This window comes from Coregonus lavaretus, assembly GCF_964263955.1.
Source record: "Coregonus lavaretus genome assembly, chromosome: 22".
Lineage (NCBI taxonomy): Eukaryota > Metazoa > Chordata > Actinopteri > Salmoniformes > Salmonidae > Coregonus > Coregonus lavaretus.
The window spans coordinates 21,526,507-21,551,115 of NC_140009.1; the positions used below are offsets into that span (position 1 = coordinate 21,526,507).

The 24,609-nt window shown below is 43.8% G+C and overlaps 1 protein-coding gene and 1 long non-coding RNA gene across 5 annotated transcripts in view; one reads left to right on the plus strand and one right to left on the minus strand.

Annotated features, from left to right (window-relative positions):
- The window catches only part of LOC311150356, a 684,587-nt gene that overhangs the window by 622,725 nt on the left and 37,253 nt on the right, over window positions 1-24,609 (minus strand). The window lies entirely within an intron of this gene.
- LOC311150351 (TBC1 domain family member 25-like) lies at window positions 7,970-19,396 on the plus strand. 3 transcript variants are annotated; one of them, XM_084187758.1, is made up of 7 exons: window positions 7,970-8,150; window positions 9,141-9,250; window positions 9,912-10,066; window positions 10,365-10,564; window positions 10,661-10,852; window positions 12,190-12,465; window positions 13,857-19,396. In XM_084187758.1, the coding sequence occupies exons 1-7, from the start codon at window positions 8,106-8,108 to the stop codon at window positions 15,621-15,623; spliced, it is 2,745 nt and encodes a 914-aa protein (XP_084043884.1). In that variant the 5' UTR covers window positions 7,970-8,105; the 3' UTR covers window positions 15,624-19,396. The 3 variants fall into 3 exon arrangements, with proteins under 3 accessions (XP_084043884.1, XP_084043885.1, XP_084043883.1); XM_084187759.1 differs by having other exon boundaries at window positions 7,988-8,150; window positions 10,365-10,489; XM_084187757.1 differs by having other exon boundaries at window positions 8,006-8,150; window positions 10,365-10,852.

Here is a 24,609-nt window from a genome sequence, read left to right on the forward strand (position 1 = left end):
GGATTGATTTGCACTTTTCACACCAAAGTACGTTAATCTCTAGGAGACAGAATGCGTCTCCTTCCTGAGCAGTATGACGGCTGCGTGGTCCCATGGTGTTTATACTTGTGTACTATTGTTTGTACAGATGAACGTGGTACCTTCAGGCGTTTGGAAATTGCTCCCAAGGATGAACCAGACTATCAGAAGCTTCTAAAGCCATGACATCATTTTCTGGAATTTTCCAAGCTGTTTAAAGGCACAGTCAACTTAGTTTATGTAAACTTCTGACTCACTGGAATTGTGATACAGTGAATTATAAGTGAAATAATCTGTCTATAAACAATTGTTGGAAACATTACTTGTGTCATGCACAAAGTAGATGTCCTAACCGACTTGCCAAAACTATTAGTTTGTTAACAAGACATTTGTGGAGTGGTTGAAAAACGAGTTTTAATGACTCCAACCTAAGTGTATGTAAACTTCCGACTTCAACTGTATATGTCATACATACTGATGGACATTGTACACTGAACAAAAATATAAACGCAACATGTAAGGTGTTGGGCCCATGTTTCATGAGCTGAAATAAAAGATCCCAGAAATATTCTATACGCACAAAAACTTATTTCTCTAAAATGTTGTGCACACATTTCTTTACATCCCTGTTAGTGAGCATTTCTCCTTTTCCAGGATAATACATCCACCTGACAGGTGTGGCGTATCAAGAAGCTGATTAAACAGCATTATCATTACACAGGTACACCTTGTGCTGAGAACAATAAAAGGCCACTCTAAAATGTGCAGTTTTGTCACACAGACGTCTCAAGTTTTGAGGGAGCGTGCAATTGGCATGCTGACTGCAGGAATGTCCACCAGAGCTGTTGCCAGAGAATTCAATGTTCATTTCTCTACCATAAGCCGCCTTCAATGTCGTTTTAGAGAATTTGGCAGTACGTCCAACCAGCCTCACAACCGCAGACCACGTGTAACCACGTCAGCCCAGGACCTCCATATCCGGCTTCTTCACCTGCGGGATCGTCTGAGACCAGCCACCCGAAAAGCTGACGAAACTGGGTTTGCACAACCGAAGAATTTCTGCACAATCTGTCAGAAACCGTCTCAGGGAAGCTCATCTGCGTGCTCGTCGTCCTCACCAAGGTCTTGACCTGACTACAGGTTCGGCGTCGTAACCGACTTCAGTGGGCAAATGCTCACCTTTGATGGCTGCTGGCACTTCACAGGTTAATCCCGGTTTCAACTGTACCGGGCAAATGGCGTTGTGTGGGCGAGTGGTTTGCTGATGTCAACGTTGTGAACAGAGTGCCCCATGGTGGCGTTGGGGTTATGGTATGGGCAGGGATAAGCTACGGACAATGAACACCAGTGCATTTTATCAATGTCAATTTGAATGCACAGAGATACCGTGACAAGATTCTGAAGCCCATTGTCGTGCCATTCATCTGCCGCCATTACCTCATGTTTCAGCATGATAATGCACGGCCCCATGTCGCAAGGATCTGTACACAATTCCTGGAAGCTGAAAATGTCCCAGTTCTTCCATGGCCTGCATACTCACCAGACATGTCACCCATTGAGCATGTTTGGGATGCTCTGGATCGACGTGTACGACAGCGTGTTCCAGTTCCAGCCAATATCCTGCAACTTCGCGCAGCCATTGAAGAGGAGTGGGACAACATTCCACAGGCCACAATCAACAGCCTGATCAACTCTATGCGAAGGAGATGTGTTGCGCTGCATGAGGCAAATGGTGGTCACACCAGATACTGACTGGTTTTCTGATCCATGCCCCTAGCTTTTTTTTAAGGTATCTGTGACCAACAGATGCATATCTGTGTTCCTAGTCATCCATAGATTAGGGTTTAATGCATTTATTGACTGATTTACTTATATGAACTGTAACTCAGTAAAATCTTTGTTGCATGTTGCGTTTATATTTTTGTTCAGTATAAAATACTTGGGATATGGTTTTCCTCTGCAAGCAAAAAGAGGGATTGGTGGTGTATTCATGACAAGTCAGAAACTCGGAATTCCAAGTTAAAATTAACATAAACAAGGATTGTAAACTGACAAGATAGTGAAGTGACCGCTGTAAAAATGGGAATGAATCTCTGCAAAGGCAGGCAGGAGGAGGCGGGATCAGGTGAGAACATTCTAGCCAATGAGAGGGCAGATACACGTGTAAACAAAAACAACAGGCGCAACTCCTATACAAAATCAGTTTTCTCAAAGTTGCCGGAATGCCACTTATATCAGTACATTCGTAACAACCTAAACATTACTAAACGTCTATTTCGATCAAATAAGCCTTAAGTAGCACATTTTGCAATTCAATTTGTTGACCAAATTTGACACTCTCATTAACCTCCATACAAAAAAATCCACACTTTCCATGTGGGAAACTAGGGCTTCATCTTTCTACAAAGACTTTCCATGTCGGAAATGTCCGAGTTCCGAGTTGTCTAAAAACGCTCCATCAGCAGTACTAAATGATGTAACGTATACGTGCGTCATATCCTGAGTTCCAGTCGTGAAAGCTGAAACTTCAATAATTTTTTGAGATATTAAAAGTTCTTATTTGTTACCAAGAAAGGCATTTTGGGTATTTTTCCAATTTTGAGCTAGAATGTTAACATCGGATTATTCTCAAATTCTGTAGTAAATGATGTTTTCTGCTTCTTGTTACTCAGAACATAATCACGAAATAACCTTTGACAAATTAGCTCCAGTGAAGTTCTGCAAATGTGTGAATACGCTTTTATTTTGAAAACGAATTCCCGTTAAACAGAAAACAGATTGTTGTTATTGTCGCAGATGTACAGGTCTGGATAAAGCCGCGAAGAAAAAGCATGAGTCGCTGCAGGCGGAGCTGCTTGTCGACGAACAGACAGGGATTTTTGAAATCGTTGAAAAACAAACAACTTTACTCGGTGTGGCGGAGGTTCGGTGAATGGGTCAGAGATGGTAGGAGATAGTGATGGAGAGGAAAGGGAAACAAGTATGGAACATAGTGGTACAAATAAAGGAGGGAGTAAGAAAGAGAAAAAGAAAGGGAGTAGGGATATGAAGGGGAGCGAGAGTTCTATGGAGGTAGAGAGGAGGCAGAAAATGAAGTTTGAGGAGAGCAACCTAGATTCCAACGATAGTGGAAGTTTGGAGGCAGAAAGTGCAGAGGAAGGGCAAGATAAGACACGAGAGGAACATGGAGGTGAGGAGGAGCATAAAGTGATTATGAAGTTTAGGGAGGAAGGGGGAGTTGGGGCGATGAGTCCGATAAGGTTGACGGCTGTGATAATATAGTTGATTGGGGAAGTTGTTAATGCTAAAGTGTTAAGAGATGGGAGCTTGTTAGTGTTCTGTAAGGACATGGCGCAGGGGGGAAAAGCTATCGGAGTGAAGCAAATCGGGAAGTGTAAGGTGGAGTCGAGCAGCTGGTCTGACCAAGCAGGGAAGCAGTGGAGTAAAGGGGTGATAACAGGAGTGCCTGTGAGTGTTAGCACTAAAGAGATAAGGGAAAATTTGAGAGGAGGCGTTCTAGTGAATGCACAAAGATTGCAAGCAACAAGGGGTGGAGATAGGGTAGATAGCACGTCTAGTCTGTTAAATTTTAAGGACCGGCAGTGGAGGTGCAACAAGTGAGAGTAGAGAGAAGGGTATCATATGTTGAGGCAGTGAGGGTGGTCCAGGAGAGAAGGGTGTCATATGCTGAGGCAGTGAGGGTGGTCCAGGTCCAGGGAGATACAGGTTCAAGGGAGAGAAAGGTAGGAGCATCTAGACCGGGGATTACGGGGCAGGTGGGCAGCGATATGGTATACATAGAAAAGAGAAAGCTGGTGACGTTCATAGCAGGAGCTATCAATAGCACTGATAAAGTATAGTCTAAAACGGAGAGGATTAAACTAATAGTGAAAGCTTCTGGGAGACATTTGAGTATGACAGGGTTGACATGGGAAGAGGTTCGAGATGACCTCAATCAGCCGATGGTGGAGTCATGTAATAATAATAATAATAATATGCCATTTAGCAGACGCTTTTATCCAAAGCGACTTACAGTCATGCGTGCATACATTTTTACGTATGGGTGGTCCCGGGGATCGAACCCACTACCTTGGCGTTACAAGCGCCGTGCTCTACCAGCTGAGCTACAGAGGACCACTTCCCATGTATTACTGGATCTTAGTTATGGTAGTAGTACTACAATGGAATGCTCGAAGCCTGTTGGCTAATGGGCAGGAATTCAAGCAATTCATTGTTGATATGCTAGCTAAGCCGGATGTGATTTGTGTGCAGCAAACATGGCTCAAACCGAATGTGGAGTTTATTATACAGGGATATGTAGTGGTTCATAGGGATCGAGATATGGGGGGTGGGGGGGATGTGCCACCTTCATAAAGCAAGGAATTCCCTACAAGATGATAGGCAAAGGTATTGAACAGGAGTATGTGGTGGTGGAGGTGTGGCTGAGAGGAGGGGTGCTAGTGGTAGTGAATTACTATAAACCGTGTCAGATATTGGAAATGGAAGTGCTGGAGAGGGTGGAGGGCCAGGAAAGAAGTAAGGTAATGTGGTGTGGGGATTTTAACGCCCACAACATGCTTTGGGGGGGAAACGGATGGATGGAAATGGCCAAGTGATGGAAAATTTGATAGAAAATAAAGATCTGGTGTGCCTGAATGATGGCCGAGGGACCAGGATTGATGTAGCCACAGGGAAAGAGTCTGCCTTGGACCTCACTCTGGTATCTAGTGTGATGGCAGGAATATGTGAGTGGGAGGTATGGGAGGAGTCGACAGAAGGGAGTGATCATTACCTCATTGTATGCTTAGTAGGCCGAAGGGAGGAGGAGGTTTTAGTGGAGGGAGTAGGCAGGTGAGTGTTTGGAAGGGCAAAGTGGGATCAGTTTCAGGAGCTGAGTGAGCAGGTGATGGCTCGGGTGGATATGAGAGGGGATGTAGATAGTATGAATAACTGGGTGAGAACAGCGTTAGTGGGGGCAGCTACTGAGGCTACACCTAAGAGTTCAGGGAGGAGGAAAGCAGTTCCATGGTGGACGGAGGAATGTGGGGCAATGGTGAGGATTAGGAACAGGGCATTTAGAGTACTGAAAATGACGCATAATTTCCAACATCTGATTCAATATAACAGGCCCAGGCCATGGTGAGGAGAACTATCCGTCAGGCAAAGAGGTCATGTTGGCATCGGTTCTGTGACACCATTGGAAGGGCGACACCTGTGGGAGAAGTGTGGGGGATGATTAAGAGGATGAGTGGGAGCGGGAGTGGGATTATCCAGTGTTGACGAGTGGGGAGGATATGGCAGTAACAGATGAGGAGAAAGCAGAGATGATGGCCAAAGCATTTGTTCAAGTGCATAGCTCAGCAAATCTGTCAGAGGAGGGGCAGAGGGGGAGAGAGAACACGAGAGAGGAGCATCCTAGAGTGCTGGAAAGGAGGGAGGATGTAAATGATGCGTTGAGTGCACCATTTACCAGGGCAGAGGTGAAAAGAGCAATAGGTAATGGAGGGTTAACTTCACCTGGGAAAGATGGTGTGCTATGTTATGTTGGCCCATCTTAGTTATGAGGCAATGGATAAGGTATTGGTGTTGTACAACAGAGTGTGGGAGGAGGGGAAACTACCAGGCAGTTGGAAGGAGGCAGTAGTGGTACCAATCCAAACTTACTTCCTGGAGAGCAGAGGGCTAGTAACGCCATATCAGAGTGGGTTCAGGAAGGTTAGGGGAACTATGGATCCAGTGCTCTGCTTAGAAGCAGAGGTCAGGAAGGCTCAGGTGAACAAGGAAACTGTTGTAGCTGTCTTTTTTGATGTGGAGAAGGCGTATGATATGATGTGGAAGGAGGGGTTGTTAATCAAGCTTGATATTATGGGGGTAGGAGGAAGAATGTTCAACTGGATAAAGGACTTCCTGTTTGGAAGGTCTATCCAGGTGAGGGTTGGGAAGTCTTTATCAGGCAGCTACTTGGTGGATAATAGTACACCGCAGGGGAGCGTGATTAGTCCTCTGTTGTTCTCAATCATGCTCAATGATGTTTACTCTCAGGTACAGCCGGATATAGGGAGGTCGTTATTTGCAGATGATGGGGCCTTATGGAAGATGGGAAGAAATGTACCATACATAGTCAGGAAGGTACAGTAAGCAATTGATGAGGTAGAGCGATGGGCATTAATGTGGGGATTCAGGTTCTCTGTAGAGAAAACTCAAACAGTGTTCTTTACCAGGAGGAAGGTGGGAGATGAGGTATGCTTGAGGTTATATGGGAGAAACTTGGAGAGGGTGGGGGCCTTCAGGTTCCATGGGGTATACTTTGATACTAGACTGACCTGAGCAGAACACATTGAGAGAGTGGTGGGAAAGTGTAAGAAGGTGCTAAATGTGATGCGCTGTCTGACAGGGAAGGAGTGGGGGGCTGGGTGTTCCTCATTGAAGACCATGTATGTTGCATTGATTCGATCTGTAATAGACTATGGAAGTATAGCATATGGTTTGGCAGCCCAGACCTCACTGGAAAGGCTAGATGTCATACAGGGGCAAGGACTCAGAATATGTAGTGGGGCGTTTCGAAGGTCCCCAGTGGCTGCATTACAGGTGGAGATGGGGGGGATATGCCGTTGCAGATTAGGAGACAGCAGCTGGCAGTTAATTATTGGGTCAACCTACAAGGACATGGGGTGTCTCATCCTGCGAAAGGGATTTTACAGGCATGCTGGGAACATGAGCAAAGACCGAACACAAGCTTTGGGTAGGTGGGTAATACCCAGGCGAAAGAGATGGGGCTGTATGGAAGGGAGTTTAGTCCAACTGTAGTTATTCCTGTAAATCCACCATGGCTACTCCCGTCTCCAGTAGTTGATCTAGAAGTGTTGGAAAAACTACAGAAAGATAGGGAGGGGGTTGATCCAGCTGATTTCTTTAAGAGACGTCTGGAAACTGTGTATCAGGATTTTGTGGCCATTTACACAGATGGTTCAAAAGATCCAAGGACAGGACGTACTGGGTCAGCATTTGTAGTGCAGGAATGTGGGGTGGAAGTCAGGAAACGTATTACAGATCATCTGGCTGTATATGCGGCGGAGCTGATGGCCATACTGTTGGCCTTGCAGTGGGTGGAGGAAGTTAAGCCAGACAGAATAGTTATTTGCTCTGACTCAAGTGCAGTGTTAATGAGTCTCCGGTCCTTTACCTCACGTAGCAGACAAGACCTGCTTTATGAGGTGCTACAAACCCATGGCAGGATTAAACAGATGGGTATTCAGATAAGATTTACTTGGGTTCCAGCCCATGTGGGGGTGGAGGGGAATGAGGAAGTAGATGAACAGGCTAAACAAGCACTTAGTAGTGGGGATGTTGAAGTGTCATTGAGCAAGGCAGAGGCAAAAAGGCTGATATATATATATATATATATATATATATATATATATATATATATATATATATATATATATATATATATATATATATATATATATATACACAGTGATGGTGCAGAGATGGCAGGAGCAGTGGAATATAGATAATAAGGTAAGGCATTTATTTCAGGTACAGAGGAAAGTTGGGGAGGGGAGGACGGCAGGAAGGGACAGAAGAGAGGAGGCTATATTTACAATATTAAGGGTGGGACACAGCCAGTTGAATAAGACATTAAACGTGATAGGAAAGCATCCATCAGGAAAGTGTGATTATTGTCAGGAAATAGAGACTGTGGAGCATGTATTGCTACAGTGTGGGCAGTATCAGAGGGAAAGAGAGAGGATGAGATTTAGTATGAGGGAGAAGGGGATACAGGAAATTAGTTTAAAGAGTATATTGAGCAGAACGTCATTAGATATAGTCTCAAATAATGTATATATTTTTTAAGACAAACGGGGTTGGCAGGTAGGATTTAGTTTCTCCCAGTCTCTGCCCCACATTCCAGTACGGTAGGTGGCGGTAATGCACCATAATGTTGGATGCCAACCGCCGATAAACCCCACTGAAGAAGAACAAGATGAGTCGCTGCAATCGTTCTCTTCTAATTTTACAAACGCATATGTAAGAAAAATCAAATTGAATACAACCATCGTGGGTCCAGTGGACTCCTCATCAACATGGCAACTGATGAGGAGAGGGGCGTGGTGCGTGTCAAAGTCAAGGTGAGGAATATGTGAACGATGGAATAGCTGCAGCTAGCTTGCTGGGGTACCCTTTGACAGGTATCACATTTCCAGGTAGCTGGCTAGATAGCTAGAATCGTTAGCTAGCTTTATTGTCATCACTGTGGCCGACGTGTTTTGGCCATTTGTCGTTACATTTAGTTGACTTTTGCGTTAGCATTTAGCTAGCCTGTTTGAATGCTATCCTCTTCTTCTGCCCAGACCAGTGCTTTGTTGTTTTTAGCATTAAACCTGCTAACATCTAATGAGCAATAGTGGACAGTTATTCTGAACGTAACCCTCTTGGATCTTCTGACTACAAAAAGTAAATAATGTATCTATGAAAAAGAAAGCTAACGGATTAGGAAGATTCGATTATTGACAATAGGTCTAGCTAGCTACCTGCTGCTGGTGATACGTGATCGTGCACTGGGGAAACGATTTAAAGCAAGATTGCGAGTCAACTAAGCCCGCGAATCTTCACAGCTAGCTCGATTGGTTTATTGTGATATTCCAAATAATGAACTCAGTTATTCACAGACAGACCCCACAGTGACGTGGCTGGTTAATATAACGTTGACTAGATGCTTTAGTAATAGTAGTGAGTCATTTAGTAAACATCACCGTCATCACCAGGTCAGCTCTGAGAGCTCTTGACTGAGAACAGGTGACACGTCATTTAGTGAGATGAAAGTAAGCATTTCTGCTCTCTTGTGACAAATATAGCCTACACCATATTTGATATATGACCCAATCATTACAAAAAAAAATGTGTCTGCCATTGTAGAAGGTCAGTCTGCTATTTATGACATTCACCTTTGTTGTTGGCATTTGGTAGCCTGGGTTAACTGAATTTCTAAACTAAATTCTGTAACCCAGGCTAGCCTTTTTATTGGAACTGAAGAATGACATTGATTCAGTCACACGTGATGTACAGTGATGGTATGAAATGGGCCTACAATGTACCTCAATGTTTCTCACCTTCCTCAGAAGTGTGAGGGAATGCTGCCAGTGGAGTTCCGCTCATTTGCTGTGGATCCTCAGATAACATCACTTGAGGTGCTACAGCACATCCTCATCCGAGCCTTCGAGTTAAATGGGTGAGGAGCATCATCAACATAATAATATCTACAGTGCTGTTGATTGACATGGCAAGCCCCGTGTAGCTCAGTTGGTAGAGCATGGCGCTTGCAACGCCAGGGTTGTGGGTTCGTTTCCCACGGGGGGCCAGTATGAAAATGTATGTACTCACTAACTGTAAATCACTCTGGATTAGAGCGTCTGCTAAATTACTAAAATGTAAATGTAAAATGCAAGCAGAATTGCGGAGGTGCATAAAAATGGTGGCCTCCATGCACTTTACAAAGTTCGCCCTATTGTACATTGCTCTCCGTTACTCTTTTTTTGTATTGGCATTAGCACAGTATACATGATCCCAATTTTAGCTCCAAGATGGCAGCAGTTTGAAAAAGTAGTTTGTGCTGATTTGTTGGTGCATTGAACCATGTCGTGTGCCATAGTTTAAAAACTCAATGGATAGTGCTAAACATTGACATCATATCTGAATTCCACCATCATTATGCACTTTCGCCATTCTGCAGACAATATTAGAAAGTATTGTTTTGGGAGAAATCTTTGCCTACAATAAAGTTTGAAAAAATGATGGAGATGGATATGGAATGCCTTGGATTGCCATACTTTCTAGAATTGATATCAGCCTTTTAAATATTGCTATCAGCTATTTTCTTGTTTCCTTATTAGCAAATGCAACTTTGGGATAAGTTACCTATCCCGGGACCGTGGAGGTGTGGAAGTGTATCTTTCGCTCCTGTCTGACTGGGATTTAGATGCTGCATTTGTCAGTGCAGCTAAACCTTATCTACAGCTCAAGATGGACATTAAGCCCTGCGAAGACAGTAAGCAGACTTGTCAAACGTTCACTTGTATAACCAATGCCCTCATTTAGATAATTTAGACACAGTCAATCTCTGTATTTGCCAATGTCTGTTGATGTGTTCCTATGGTTCACCACCTGAAGAAAACTGGTGTGTGTGCGTGCATGCTTTCATTCAGTATATGTTTTTGGGATATGTGTTAAATGAGTTTGTGTCAAATATCTCTTCCCTATTGAAACTTTTTCGCAATGTATTTGTTGGCCTCCTTCATACAGTCCCATTTATCGATCACCTCGTTTTTTCACTTTCTTCCTTTTAGGTCCCGTTATGGAGGACTGGGACATAATAAGCCCCAAAGAAGTGATTTGTTCTGACCAGCTTCCTGGTGATAGGAGGTCCTTGGCGGCTGCCGCCCTCCCCTTCACCCAGTCCCTACTGTCCCAGGTTACTGACGACGCTCTCGCTCTTCACCCTGTCAGCCATCTTTTTTACCAGCCAGTCACTGCTGCCTTGAGTCAGGTCCTTCTGCTAATGCTAAATAACTCCAGTTCTAGGTTAGTATTGCTCCCAATGACCCACCTGCGGTTTAACCTCTTGCTGTCTGTCTCTGTTCAGATGATGGGTCGAACACTGTCCAGAGTACAACAGGCCTTGAGCTGGTCGTACGGGGAGGAGGTGAAGGCTTTCAAGCCCCCTCTGAGCGATGCAGAGTTCCACAGTTACCTCAACGGCCAGGGCCAGCTTTCCCGACCAGAGGAACTGAGGCTACGCATCTATCATGGTGGGGTAGAGCCTTCACTACGCAAGGTAACAGCGCATTCACTGAGAGATTCCAACAACAAGTGTGCTACCAGACGGCTCTTTTAACCCTCGATACCAAACCATTTCAGAAATACAATTGAAAGTGCTAGAATATCATATAAGATCCCATAGGGCCAAATCTTAACTTGAGTGTGTGTAATTTAGACTTTCTCGTAAACCATGCATTGATGTCAATGGGAGATTTGCGCACACATTTGAGTTGCGATTGAGAAGGGCCCATGGTCTCCAAAACATTGACAGGAATTGTATACTTATGGTCTTTGGATATTAATAATTTCCCAAAATGTGGATTAGATGTGGGACTAAAGCATTTGGGTGTATCCTTGTTTCACTTCGGAGTGTAAACAGAGTATCTATGTAGGTCATTCAATGTGGAACAAGAATGTATGAGGAAATGAGCACAAAGAAATGCCATTTGGAAGTAGAAGAGCTATATTGTTAAATTACTATACACTCACTGTATTGTATGAATATAGATATTTTATTTAGATAGTGAAGCTAAAACGTTTAATTTGGCTCTGAGGCGGCAGTACATAATGTAGCCTTTTATTTGAGGGTATTTTCATGCATGTCTGTTTTACCATTTAGAACTGAAAGCACTGTATCTAGTCCCCCGATTTGAAGCTATCATAAGTATTTGGACAAATTCACCTATGTGTATTAAAGTAGTCAAAAGTTTAGTGTATATATACTACAACAACCTTGCAACATTTGTTTTGTTTGTTTTTCAGATAATGTTGTGCCCAATAGAAGTGAATGTTAAATAATGTATTGTCATTTTGGAGTCAATTTATTGTAAATAAGAATATAATGTTTTTGAACACTTCACTACATTGTGGATGCTACCATGATTACGGATAATCATGAATGAATCGTGAATAATGATGATTAAAATATGCTAACCTCCCCTGTTATTGTAATGGTGAGAGGTTAGCGTGTCTTGGGGGTATGATCTTTGTGCCTCTAACTTTCTCACTCATCATTATTCACGATTCATTCATGATTATCTGTAATCATGGTAGCATCCACATTAATTTAGAAGTGTTCAAAAACATATTCTATCCTTATTTACAATAAAAATTACTCCAAAATGACACTATGAAAATACCCTCATATAAAAGGTGACATTCTTTACTGTCGCCTCATATAAAACATTTGATTTAAAATCCAAAATGCTGGAGTATAGAGCCACATTACAAGTTTTAGCTTCAATGTCCAAATAAATACGTAGGGGAGTGTATATTCTACATGTCAAAACCCCTTCTCTAATGGACATTTCGTGGTTAAAATAATTTTAGATCTGTCATTTCCTCTGTACCCAGGTTGTGTGGCGTTACCTCCTGAACGTGTACCCCGATGGGCTGACCGGTCAGGAGAGGATGGACTACATGAAGAGAAAGACTAGGGAGTATGACCAGCTGAAGGGGGAGTGGTCAGCAAGGGCCAGTCCAGAGGACCTGGAGTTCATCAGGGGCAACGTACTGAAGGACGTCCTGAGGACCGACCGGGCCCATCCCTATTACGCCGGCTCCGAGGACAGCCCCCACCTCACCGCTCTCACCGACCTGCTTACCACCTTTGCCATTACACATCCACAGGTGTGGGGATCTATTTTTCCTCTGTCCTCTTTGGTAGCCTAACGGTGGCATTCCTTTTACATTCCTTGACATGCAGACATGCTAAGGGGTGTGGTGGTATTAGCTCATTGAGAACAAATATATGCTCAACACTGGTGTTTGGCATCTTAGATTATGTGTATTTGCTTTCGAGTTATGATTAGTAAACTCTGTCTGATACAGTATATAGACAAAGGTATGTGGACACCCCTTCAAATTAGTGGATTCAGCTATTTCAGCCACACCCGTTGCTGACAGGTGTATACAATCAAGCACACAGCCATGCAATCTCCATAGACAAACATTGGCAGTAGAATGGCCTTACTGAAGAGCTCAGTGACTTTCAACATGGCACCGTCATAGGATGCCACCTTTCCAACAAGTCACCGTCAAATTTCTGCCCTGATAGAGCTGCCCCGGTCAACTGTAAGTGCTGTTATTGTGAAGTGGAAACATCTAGGAGCAACAACGGCTCAGCCGCGAAGTGGTAGACCACACAAGCTCACAGAACGGGACCGCTGAGTGCTGCAACACTCACTACCGAGTTCCAAACTGCCTCTGGAAGCAACAGAGGCAGTTTGGAGCTTCATGAAATGGGTTTCCATGGCCGAGCAGCCGCACACAAGCCTAAGATCACCATGCGCAATGCCAAGCGTTGGCTGGAGTGGTGTAAAGCTCGCCGCCATTGGACTTTGGAGCAGTGGAAACACGTTCTCTGGAGTGATGAATCACGCTTCACTATCTGGCAGTCCGACGGATTATTCTAGGTTTGGCGGATGCCAGGAGAACGCCACCTGCCCCAATGCATAGTGACAACTGTAAAGTTTGGTGGAGGAGGAATAATGGTCTGGGGCTGTTTTTCATGGTTCGGGCTAGGCCCCTTAGTTCCAGTGAAGGGAAATGTTAACGCTACAGCATACAATGACATTCGAGACGATTCTGTGCAACCGTTTGGGGAAGGTCCTTTCCTGTTTCAGCATGACAATTCCCCTGTGCACAAAGCGAGGTCCATACAGAAATGGCTTGTCGATCGGTGTGGAAGAACTTGACTGGCCTGCACAGAGCCTTGACCTCAATCCCATCTAACACCTTTGAGGTTAATTGGAACACTGACTGCGAGCCAGGCCTAATCGCCCAACATCAGTGCCCGACATCGCTAATGCTCTTGTGGCTGAATGGAAGCAAGTCCCCGCAGCAGTGTTCCAACATCTAGTGGAAAGCCTACCAACTCCATATTAATGCCCATGATTTTGGAATGAAATGTTCGACGAGCAGGCATCCACATACTTTTGGTCATGTAGTGTATGTAATCCTAGTTTTTGGTGTTCATATATTTTTGCTGTGTTTAATTCATTTCAACTCTTGTTTCGTAGGTGTCGTACTGCCAAGGCATGAGTGACATCGCTTCTCCGATACTTGCCGTCATGGACAATGAGGCACATGCATTCATCTGTTTCTGTGGCATCATGAAACGCCTAGAGGGCAACTTCCGCCCAGATGGCCAACTCATGTCCGTCAAGTTCCAGCATCTGAAGCTGCTACTGCAGTACTCCGACCCCGAGTTCTACTGTTATTTGGTGTCCCGCGGAGCTGATGACCTGTTCTTCTGTTACCGCTGGCTGCTCTTGGAACTCAAACGGGAGTTTGCCTTCGACGATGCCCTGAGGATGCTGGAGGTCACCTGGAGCTCCCTGCCTCCTGACCCTCCCGAAACGGAAGTGGAGCTTTTTGGGCCGCCCCTAGAGACAGACCAGACCAGAGTGACATCTGAGAGTGGTGTTGAAAAGAGGCCCGCTTTCGCAGGTGAAGAAGAAGGGGAGCAAAAAGAGAAGCAGCGGAGACGACACATGTTGAGGCCTTCAAGAGAGGAGGCAGACGGTGGGAGAAAGATCGACATTGAGGAAGGAGAGCGGGAGGACAGAGGAGCCAGAAGAGAGGGTGAGGGGAACTTCGACATGCCTTACGTAGGAAAGGAGAAGGCGCACAACAATGCGCCTGTTCCTCCCTTCCAGAAGCAGACCAGTTTTGGTGAGTTCAAATACTACAATGCACGGAACAAGGACAGCTTTGATTTCGTGGAGAGAGACCCACCAGAGGGTCCTGTTGAGATGGAAGCCTCCTCGCACCCTGTATCAAGTCCACCGGCCCGGCAGGCCACCGAGGACAGCGAGGAGGATCCAGGGGAGAGAGCACCTCTTATAACGGACGAGGACAAGTCCTCCAGCCCAGAGACGGAAGAGAGGAGCTCCCCCAATGGACAAACTGCCTCTCCGGTCTCCCCATTTCCTCATGGCCTGCCAAGCTGGAAGAATGGTTCCTCTCTGTCTCCAGGCTCCACTCCTTCCCCCTCAAGTTGGAGAGGTGTCTCCCCGGACACCCCGTCACCAAAGTACACCTCCCCCATTTTACCCAACGGAAGGGCTGAGTCGCCTGAGAAAGCCACAAGAGGATTTGTGTCCTTTGCCTCGGTGCCGAACGGAACCGGAGCTAACTCACCTGCTACCCCCACAGGGAGGTCTTTGGTTTCCTCTCCCCTGCTGACTAGATCATTGCTCTCCTCGCCCATTTTGTCCTTCGGGAGAGCTCTTCCTTCGCTACCGGTCAGCACAGTGAACAAGTCCTTTTCCAGTAACCTCCCCTCTCCTTGCAGCAGAGCCTCCAGCACCGCGCCAAACACTCCAAATTCGACCAAACCAGAGACTACCACCATCAAACCTTGTTCCCTGCCACCGCCTCAAGAGTTTGGTAAAGGGAATCCTTTCATGTTGTTCCTGTGCCTGTCGATCTTGCTGGAGCATCGAGACCACATTATAAAGAACAGCTTCGATTACAACGAGCTGGCTATGCACTTTGACCGCCTTGTCCGCCGACACAATCTGGGCAGGGTGCTGCAACGCGCCAAGGCCTTGTTTGCGGACTACCTGCAGAGTGAGGTGTGGGATTCGGAGGAAGGGGATGAGGTCAGCTCGGACTCGCCCACCACAGTCACTGCTGCTCTCCACTCCCCGCCCCCCTCCGCCACCAGGCCTCTTTTTACCCCTTTGTCATCCCCACAACCATCCTCTCCAAACTCCACCTATAACCTGGCTGACACCATACCTTCCCCTTCTTCACCGGTCTCCCTCTCTCCCTCCTCTTGACTTCTGTCACTATATCCCCACCCCGTCCCCAACACACTTACAGTACAATGACTAATGGTGGCCTAGTCCAGCTTGTCCCTTTATCGTTGCTCATCTTATTTAGCTCTCCACCCATACCAGACTAGACTAGAAGGTTACTACTGTTAGTGTTCCCTGTGTATGCTGTCTGTGTTGCTCTTCTCTCCATTTCCTCTAGGCTTACTCTCGCCTTGCTATGCACTCATCCATTTGAGTTTTTACTGTTTCAAACTGTCCTGTTTTTGCCTTCTCTTTTAGTTACAGGGATCATTGAACATTTCAAATACCTTTTACCTTTAAATGAGGGCCCAGGGCTGAACACATTGTGTTACCCAAGGTTAACTTAGATTATAACCTCATATTGGATAAGCCACAACTGTGTCTTCTTGACGAAAGAGCTGTAGTTGTGATCACACTGCTAAGAACCAACACTGCCACTTTGCTAGTCTGGACTCTTTAGCACAATGGCAGTGTGTGTGGTTACTGGTTCAAGCTCTGCCCCCTCTGTTCCCTGACTTGGCTACAGTTGGAGTGAGCGGTGGCTACTGGCCATTGGAAGTATGGAGAAATATGAACAATATGAATGAGTCATGTGATTCTCCTTAAAAATGCCCTGTTGAGAATATATAAAATATGCCTGTATTTGACTGCACACATGCCAGCATAGTGATTATGAGGACACGACAACAACTGAGCTTTGTAAATGTTATATTCATGAGTCAGTAATTGCATTGTGTTCATCACCTCATTACATTACATTTTCTATCAAAATAATTTCAGTACTGTATATCATTTTGGTGTTGCAAGGTCACATTTTAAATATCAAGGTGAGATGAAGTTAGTCTTTCCAAAGAAACTATGAAGCATGGTGTGCCGTATAGGAATCTGAACGGCAAAGAAAAGTTACAGTATATTGGGAGAGGCCTTATAAGAAATGAATGGGTTTCAGTACTGCAGTTTCATGGGCAGTTTCTGCATTTGCTCTCACAATTTACTATTGTTTGCTTTAGAATCACACACAACCACTATGATCTGAACAATATACTGTATTAAATGGGAATGTTTTGCTATTCAGGGGTTCAATGAATCAATGGATCATTCAATCGAGAAAAAAAAAAAAAATGGATTGCACAAGTTATGCATTTTCCCTGGATCATGTATCGCCGTAGGTGACGGGTACATTGCACAATGTGCACATAGCTACTATATGGTGCTAAAAGATTTCATAAGATATAGGATTCATCATGGCTTTATGAGAATGTTTATTAATGTGTCAATCCTTATTATTCATGTTATATAGTACAGTTCTGGCCATATATATTGGCACCCCCTGAACTTTTCTTAAATAATTCCCTATTTCTTCTCAAATAAGTTGAATCAAAAATTTACTTTTGATCACCACAACTTATTGGTTTTTCGACCAACTGACAAATTAAGCATTCAAAGAAAATAACACCCTCCCTACAATAAAACATAGGGGATGTTCAATAATGCTGTGGGGTTGGTTTGCTGCCACTGTTACTGTGGGCCTTGAATGTGTGCAAGACATAATGAAATCAGCAGATTATCAAGGTGTTTTGGAGTGCAATGTTCAACCCAGTGTCCAAAAACCGTCTTATGTTAAATGTTGTGGGTCTTCCAGCAGGTCAACAACCCCAAACACACATCAGAAGCACGCTGGAATGGCTCAAGAAGAAACTTTGGACTGTTCTGTAGTGGCCAGGAAAGAGTCCAGATCTGAATCACATCCATAACCAATGGCAAGAGCTAAAAACAGCAGTTGGTGGAGGGCACCCCTCAAATATTTAAGAATTAGAGCAGTTTATGTCACAGCCGTATTCTAAAATTGATTAAATAATTTTTTCGACACACAATAACCCATAATGACAGACCGAAAACAGGTTTTTAGACATTTTTGCTAATTTATTAAAAATAAAAAACAGAAATACCTTATTTACATAAGTATTCAGTCCCTTTGCTATGAGACTTGAAATTGAGCTCAGGTGCATCCTGTTTCCATTGATCCTCCTTGAGATGTTTCTACGACTTGATTGGAGTCCAACTGTGGTAAATTCAGTTGATTGGACATGATTTGGAAAGGTACACACCTGTCTATATAAGGGCCAAGGGTTGACAGTGCATGTCATAGCAAAAACCAAGCCATGAGGTCGAAGGAATTGTCCGTAGAGCTCAGAGACAGGATTGTGTCGAGGAACAGATCTGGAGAAGGGTACCAAAACATTTCTGCAGCATTGAAGGGCCCCAAAAACACAGTGGCCTCCATCATTCTTAAATGGAAGAAGTTTGGAACCACCAAGACTCTTCCTAGAGCTGGTCCCCCGGCCAAACTGAGCAATTGGGGGAGAAGGGCCTTGGTCAGAGAGTTGACCAAGAACACGATGGTCACTCTGACAGAGCTCCAGAGTTCCTCTGTGGAGATGGGAGAACCTTCCTGAAGGACAACCATCTCTGCAGCACTCCACCAATCAGGCCTTTATGGTAGAGTGGCCCGACGGAAGCCACTCCTCAGTAAAAGGCACATGACAGCCTGCTTTGAGTTTGACAAAAGGCACCTAAAGGACTCTCAGACCATAAGAAACAAGATTCTCTGGTCTGATGAAACCAAGATCGAACTCACGTCTGGAGGAAACCTGGCACCATCCCTACGGTGAAGCATGGTGGTGGCAGCATCATGCTGTGGGAATGTATTTCAGCGGCAGGGACTGGGAGACTAGTCAGGATCGAGGGAAAGATGAACGGAGCAAAGTACAGAGAGATCCTTGATGAAAACCTGCTCCAGAGCGCTCAGGACCTCAGACTAGGGCGAAGGTTCACCTTCCAACAGGACATCAACCCTAAGCACACAGCCAAGACAACGCAGGAGTGGCTTTGGGAGAAGTCTCTGAATGTCCTTGAGTGGCCCAGCCAGAGCCCGGACTTGAACCCGATCTAACATCTATGGAGAGACCTGAAAATAGATGTGCAGCGACGCTCCCCATCCAACCTGACAGAGCTTGAGAGGATCTGCAGAGAAGAATGGGAGAAACTCCCCACACACAGGTGTGCCAAGCTTCTATCATCATACCCAAGAAGACTCTAGGCTGTAATCGCTGCCAAAGGTACTTCAACCAAGTACTGAGTAAAGGGTCTGAATACTGTAAATGTCATATTTCAGTTTTTTTTATTTTATCGATTTTGCTTTGTCATTATGGGGTATTTGTGTAGATTGATGAGGAAAGAAAACAATTTAATCCATTTTAGAATAAGGCTGTAACGTAACAAAATGTGGAAAAAGTCAAGGGGTCTGAATAATTTCCGAATGCACTATATCTTGCAAAAGGCTGCGCAACCAAGTACTTCTCAATTAAAATTGTAAACTTAAGTTTACAAAAATCAATTTGTTCTGCAATGTTGGAAATTCAATAACCAGGTGTGGAGACCAAAAGCTTTTTTTCAATTTCACCTTATTTTAGAAGAAATAGGGAATTAAAGAAAAGTGCAAGAGTGCCAATATATTTGGCTGGAACTGTATGTCTAGAGAATTCTCTTTTCCTGTAAGATATTCGATTAATTGGTCAAAGTTTTACTCTGAAGCAAAACATTCCACTGTGAATTATATGGGCCACTTTCAGCAGTACATAACGTTGTGGAACATCCAAGTAGAAATATACTGAAGAAAAATATAAACACAACATATAAAGTGTTGGTCATGTTTCATGTTTCATGAGCTGAAATAAAAGCTCCCATAAATGTTCCGTATGCACAAAAACTTATTTCTCTCATATTTTGTGGACAAATTTGTTTACATCCCTGTTAGTGAGCATTTCTCTTTTGCCAAGATAATCAATCCACCTGACAGGTGTGGCATATCAATAATCTGATTAAACAGCATTATCATTACACAGGTGCACCTTGTGCTGGGGACAATAACAGGCCACTCTAAAATGTGCAGTTTTGTCACAACACAATGCCACAGATGTCAAAAATTTTGAGGGAGCATTCAATTGGCACGCTTACTGCAGGAATGTCCACGAGCTATTGCCAGAGATTTGAATGTTAATTTCTCTACCATAAGCCGCCTCCAACATTGTTTTAGAGAATTTGGCAGTATGTCCAACTGGCCTAACAACCTCAGACCATGTGTATGGCGTCGTGTGGGTGAGCGGTTTGCTTATGTCAACGTTGTGAACAGAGTGCCCCATAGTGGCGGTGGGGTTGTAGTATGGGCAGGCATAAGCAATTTGAATGCACAGAGATACAGTGGTGAGATCTTGAGACCCATTGTCGTGCCATTCATCCGTCATCATCAGCTCATGTTTCAGCATGGTAATGCATTGTCCCATGTCGCAAGGATCTGCACACATATCCTGGAAGCTGAAAATGTCCCAGTTTTCCTATGGCCTGCATACTCACCAGACATGTCACCCATTGAGCATGTTTGGGATCCTTTGGATCGATGTGTATGACAGCGTGTTCCAGTTCCCGCCACTTCGCACAGCCATTGAAGAGGAGTGGGACAACATTCCACCTGCCACAATCAACAACTTGATCAACTCTATGCAAAGATGATGTGTCGCGCTGCATGAGGCAAATTATGGTCCTACCAGATACTGACTGGTTTTCTGATCCACGCCCCTACCTTTAAAAAAAAAAGTATCTGTGACCAACAGATGCATACAGTGGGGGAGAAAAGTATTTAGTCAGCCACCAATTGTGCAAGTTCTCCCACTTAAAAAGATGAGAGAGGCCTGTCATTTTCATCATAGGTACACGTCAACTATGACAGACAAAATGAGAATTTTTCTCTCCAGAAAATCACATTGTAGGATTTTTAATGAATTTATTTGCAAATTATGGTGGAAAATAAGTATTTGGTCAATAACAAAAGTTTCTCAATACTTTGTTATATACCCTTTGTTGGCAATGACAGGTCAAACGTTTTCTGTAAGTCTTCACAAGGTTTTCACACACTGTTGCTGGTATTTTGGCCCATTCCTCCATGCAGATCTCCTCTAGAGCAGTGATGTTTTTGGGCTGTCGCTGGGCAACACGGACTTTCAACTCCCTCCAAAGATTTTCTATGGGGTTGAGATCTGGAGACTGGCTAGGCCACTCCAGGACCTTGAAATGCTTCTTACGAAGCCACTCCTTCGTTGCCCGGGCGGTGTGTTTGGGATCATTGTCATGCTGAAAGACCCAGCCACGTTTCATCTTCAATGCCCTTGCTGATGGAAGGAGGTTTTCACTCAAAATCTCACGATACATGGCCCCATTCATTCTTTCCTTTACATGGATCAGTCGTCCTGGTCCCTTTGCAGAAAAACAGCCCCAAAGCATGATGTTTCCACCCCCATGCTTCACAGTAGGTATGGTGTTCTTTGGATGCAACTCAGCATTCTTTGTCCTCCAAACACGACGAGTTGAGTTTTTACCAAAAAGTTATATTTTGGTTTGATCTGACCATATGACATTCTCCCAATCCTCTTCTGGATCATCCAAATGCACTCTAGCAAACTTCAGACGGGCCTGGACATGTACTGGCTTAAGCAGGGGGACACGTCTGGCACTGCAGGATTTGAGTCCCTGGCGGCGTAGTGTGTTACTGATGGTAGGCTTTGTTACTTTGGTCCCAGCTCTCTGCAGGTCATTCACTAGGTCCCCCCGTGTGGTTCTGGGATTTTTGCTCACCGTTCTTGTGATCATTTTGATCCCACAGGGTGAGATCTTGCGTGGAGCCCCAGATCGAGGGAAATTATCAGTGGTCTTGTATGTCTTCCATTTCCTAATAATTGCTCCCACAGTTGATTTCTTCAAACCAAGCTGCTTACCTATTGCAGATTCAGTCTTCCCAGCCTGGTGCAGGTCTACAATTTTGTTTCTGGTGTCCTTTGACAGCTCTTTGGTCTTGGCCATAGTGGAGTTTGGAGTGTGACTGTTTGAGGTTGTGGACAGGTGTCTTTTATACTGATAACAAGTTCAAACAGGTGCCATTAATACAGGTAACGAGTGGAGGACAGAGGAGCCTCTTAAAGAAGAAGTTACAGGTCTGTGAGAGCCAGAAATCTTGCTTGTTTGTAGGTGACCAAATACTTATTTTCCACCATAAGTTGCAAATAAATTCATTAAAAATCCTACAATGTGATTTTCTGGAGAAAAAATATCTCAATTTGTCTGTCATAGTTGACGTGTACCTATTATGAAAATTACAGGCCTCTCTCATCTTTTTAAGTGGGAGAACATGCACAATTGGTGGCTGACTAAATACTTTTCTTCCCCCACTGTATCTGTATTCCAAGTCATGTGAAATCCTTAGATTAGGGCCTAATGAATTCATTTCAATTGACTGATTTCCTTATATGAACTGTGAATCAGTAAAATCTTTGAAATTGTTGCATGTTGCATTTATATTTTTGTCCGGCTTATATTATTTAGAACAAACATGCCTCTGACGTGTAAAATAACGTTGGCATCATGGAAAATCCTTGAGGAATTGATTTTTATTTTTGCGGCTCTCTTTCCAATTCTTGGGAGTCATGTCAGCTCTTTTCATTACATTTCTATCTGCAATGTTCCGCAACGTTTGCCTACTGAATGTTACCCTGGTATCGTGCAGTAGCATTGGAAATGTGGTACTGATACACCATGTAACAAGAAGAGGCCATTACTTAATTATGTAGTATCAAGTAAGCCTAAATGGACCCTCTTTGCAGATAAGTGCCTCATTATCACCAGAAGTAATTGTGTAGCCTTGTTTAGTTTTTTTATGTTTGTGAGCTTAATAATCATCTTTATTTACTCCACCAACAAGGCTTAATTATCTTCATATTGAACAGCTTTTGTGTAGCCATTACGGTTGATTATCACAAGGTAAATGTATTCCTTTGTGGGACCTACCAAAACCACCGAGTTCTTTTGAAACATTTCTTAAGGGTACTGTAAGTGCTATGTATTAGACATGGGCAATGAGAATGTGGGTTAAAATCTTTTGAAATGCCAATACCCAGCACAAAATGCCTTCATCAGGTGAAGTAGCTATAGGTGTAGAGAAGACAGGCCAGAGAATGGGTTGAATTGGTGTGTCCAAGTTTTGTCTATTAGTCATTTCAGTGAGTGTGAAATCCTGCAGGCATGCTAGACACATTTGGAAATAGATCATAATCTCATAATATACTGGACACATTTTCATAGATGCTGAGTGATCATATTGTCTGTATTTTCGATTTTAAATTGTGTTAATACCAAGTGTAGATGGTGTCATGGACAATAATAAATATGCCCGAACTGCATATTTTAACAAACCAGACAACAAAATCATGATACAGTGCCTTCAGAAAGTATTCATACCTTTTGACTTATTCTACATTTTGTTGTGTTACATCCTGAATTCAATTGATTTTTTTTTCTCACCAATCTTCTCACACTACTATTGCACACAGTGAGTCCATGCACCTTATTGTGTGACTTGTTAAGCTTGCCATAACAAAGGGGTTGAATACTTATTGACTCAAGACATTTCAGCTTTTAATTTTTAATTTGTAAAAATTTCAAAAAAACATTATTCCACTTCGACATTATAGGGTATTATGTTTGGGCCAGTGACAAAACAAATTCAAAAATGTAATTCATTTTAAATTCAGGCTGTAACACAACAAAATGTGGAAGAAGTAAAGGGGTGTGAATACTTTCTAGGCACTGTATCTATCTAGATTAGTCCCATGGAAGAAAGCATCTTATTTTATGATGAAAATGTACACTGAACAAAAATATAAACACAACATGTAAAGTGTTGTTCCCATGTTTCATGAGCTGAAATAAAAGATCCCAGAAATGTTCCATACACACAAAAAGCTTATTTCTCAACTTTTGTAAACAAATGTTTACATCCCTGTTAGTGAGCGTTTCTCCTTTGCCAAGATAATCCATCCACCTGACAGGTGTGGCATATCAAAAAGCTGATTAAACAGCATGATCATTACACAGGTGCACCTTGTGCTGGGGATAATAAAAGGCCACTAAAATGTGCCGTTTTACATTACATTTACGTCATTTAGCAGAAGCTCTTATCCAGAGCGACTTACAGGAGCAATTAGGGTTAAGTGCCTTGCTCAAGGGCACATCGACAGATTTTTCACCTAGTCGGCTCGGGGATTAGAACCAACGACCTTTCGGTTACTGGCACAACGCTCTTAACCACTAAGCTACCTGCCGCCGTTTTGTCACACAACACAATGCCACAGATGTCTCAACTTTTGATGGAGCGTGCAATTGGCATGCTGTCTGCAGGAATGTCCACCAGAGCGGTTGCCAGAGAATTTAATGTTTGTTTCTCTACCCCTCCAAGGTCATTTTAGAGAATTTGGCAATATGTCCAAACGGCCTCACAAACGCAGACCGTGTATGGCGTTGTGTGGGCGAGCGGTTTGATGTCCACCATACACAAATAAATGTATGCACGCATGACTGTAAGTCGCTTTGGATAAAAGCGTCTGCTAAATGGCATATTATTATTATATTATTATGTCAAATTTGTGAACAGAGTGCCTCATGGTGGGGTTATGGTATGGGCAGGCATAAGCTACGGACAATGAACACAATTGCATTTTATCTATGGCAATTTGAATGCAAAGAGATACCGTGACGAGATCCTGAGACCCATTGTCGTGCCATTCATCCACCGCCATCACCTCATGTTTCAGCATGATAATGCACGGCACCATGTCGCAAGGATCTGTACACAATTCCTGGAAGCTGAAAGTGTCCCAGTTCTTCCATGGCCTACATACTCACCAGACATGTCACCCATTGAGCATGTTTGGGATGCTCTGGATCGATGTGTACGACAGCTTGTTCCAGTTTCCGCCAATATCCAGGAACTTCGCACAGCTATTGAAGAGGAGTGGGACAACATTCCACAGGCCACAATCAACGGTCTGATCAACTCTATGCGAAAGAGATATGTTGCGCTGCA

Coding starts and splice junctions, on each gene's coding strand:
- LOC311150351 (XM_084187757.1), top strand. CDS start 8,106: ATGGCAACTGATGAGGAGAGGGGCGTGGTGCGTGTCAAAGTCAAG. Junction 10,067..10,364: donor CATTAAGCCCTGCGAAGACA/GTAAGCAGACTT, acceptor TCTTCCTTTTAG/GTCCCGTTATGGAGGACTGG. Junction 10,853..12,189: donor TAGAGCCTTCACTACGCAAG/GTAACAGCGCAT, acceptor CTCTGTACCCAG/GTTGTGTGGCGTTACCTCCT.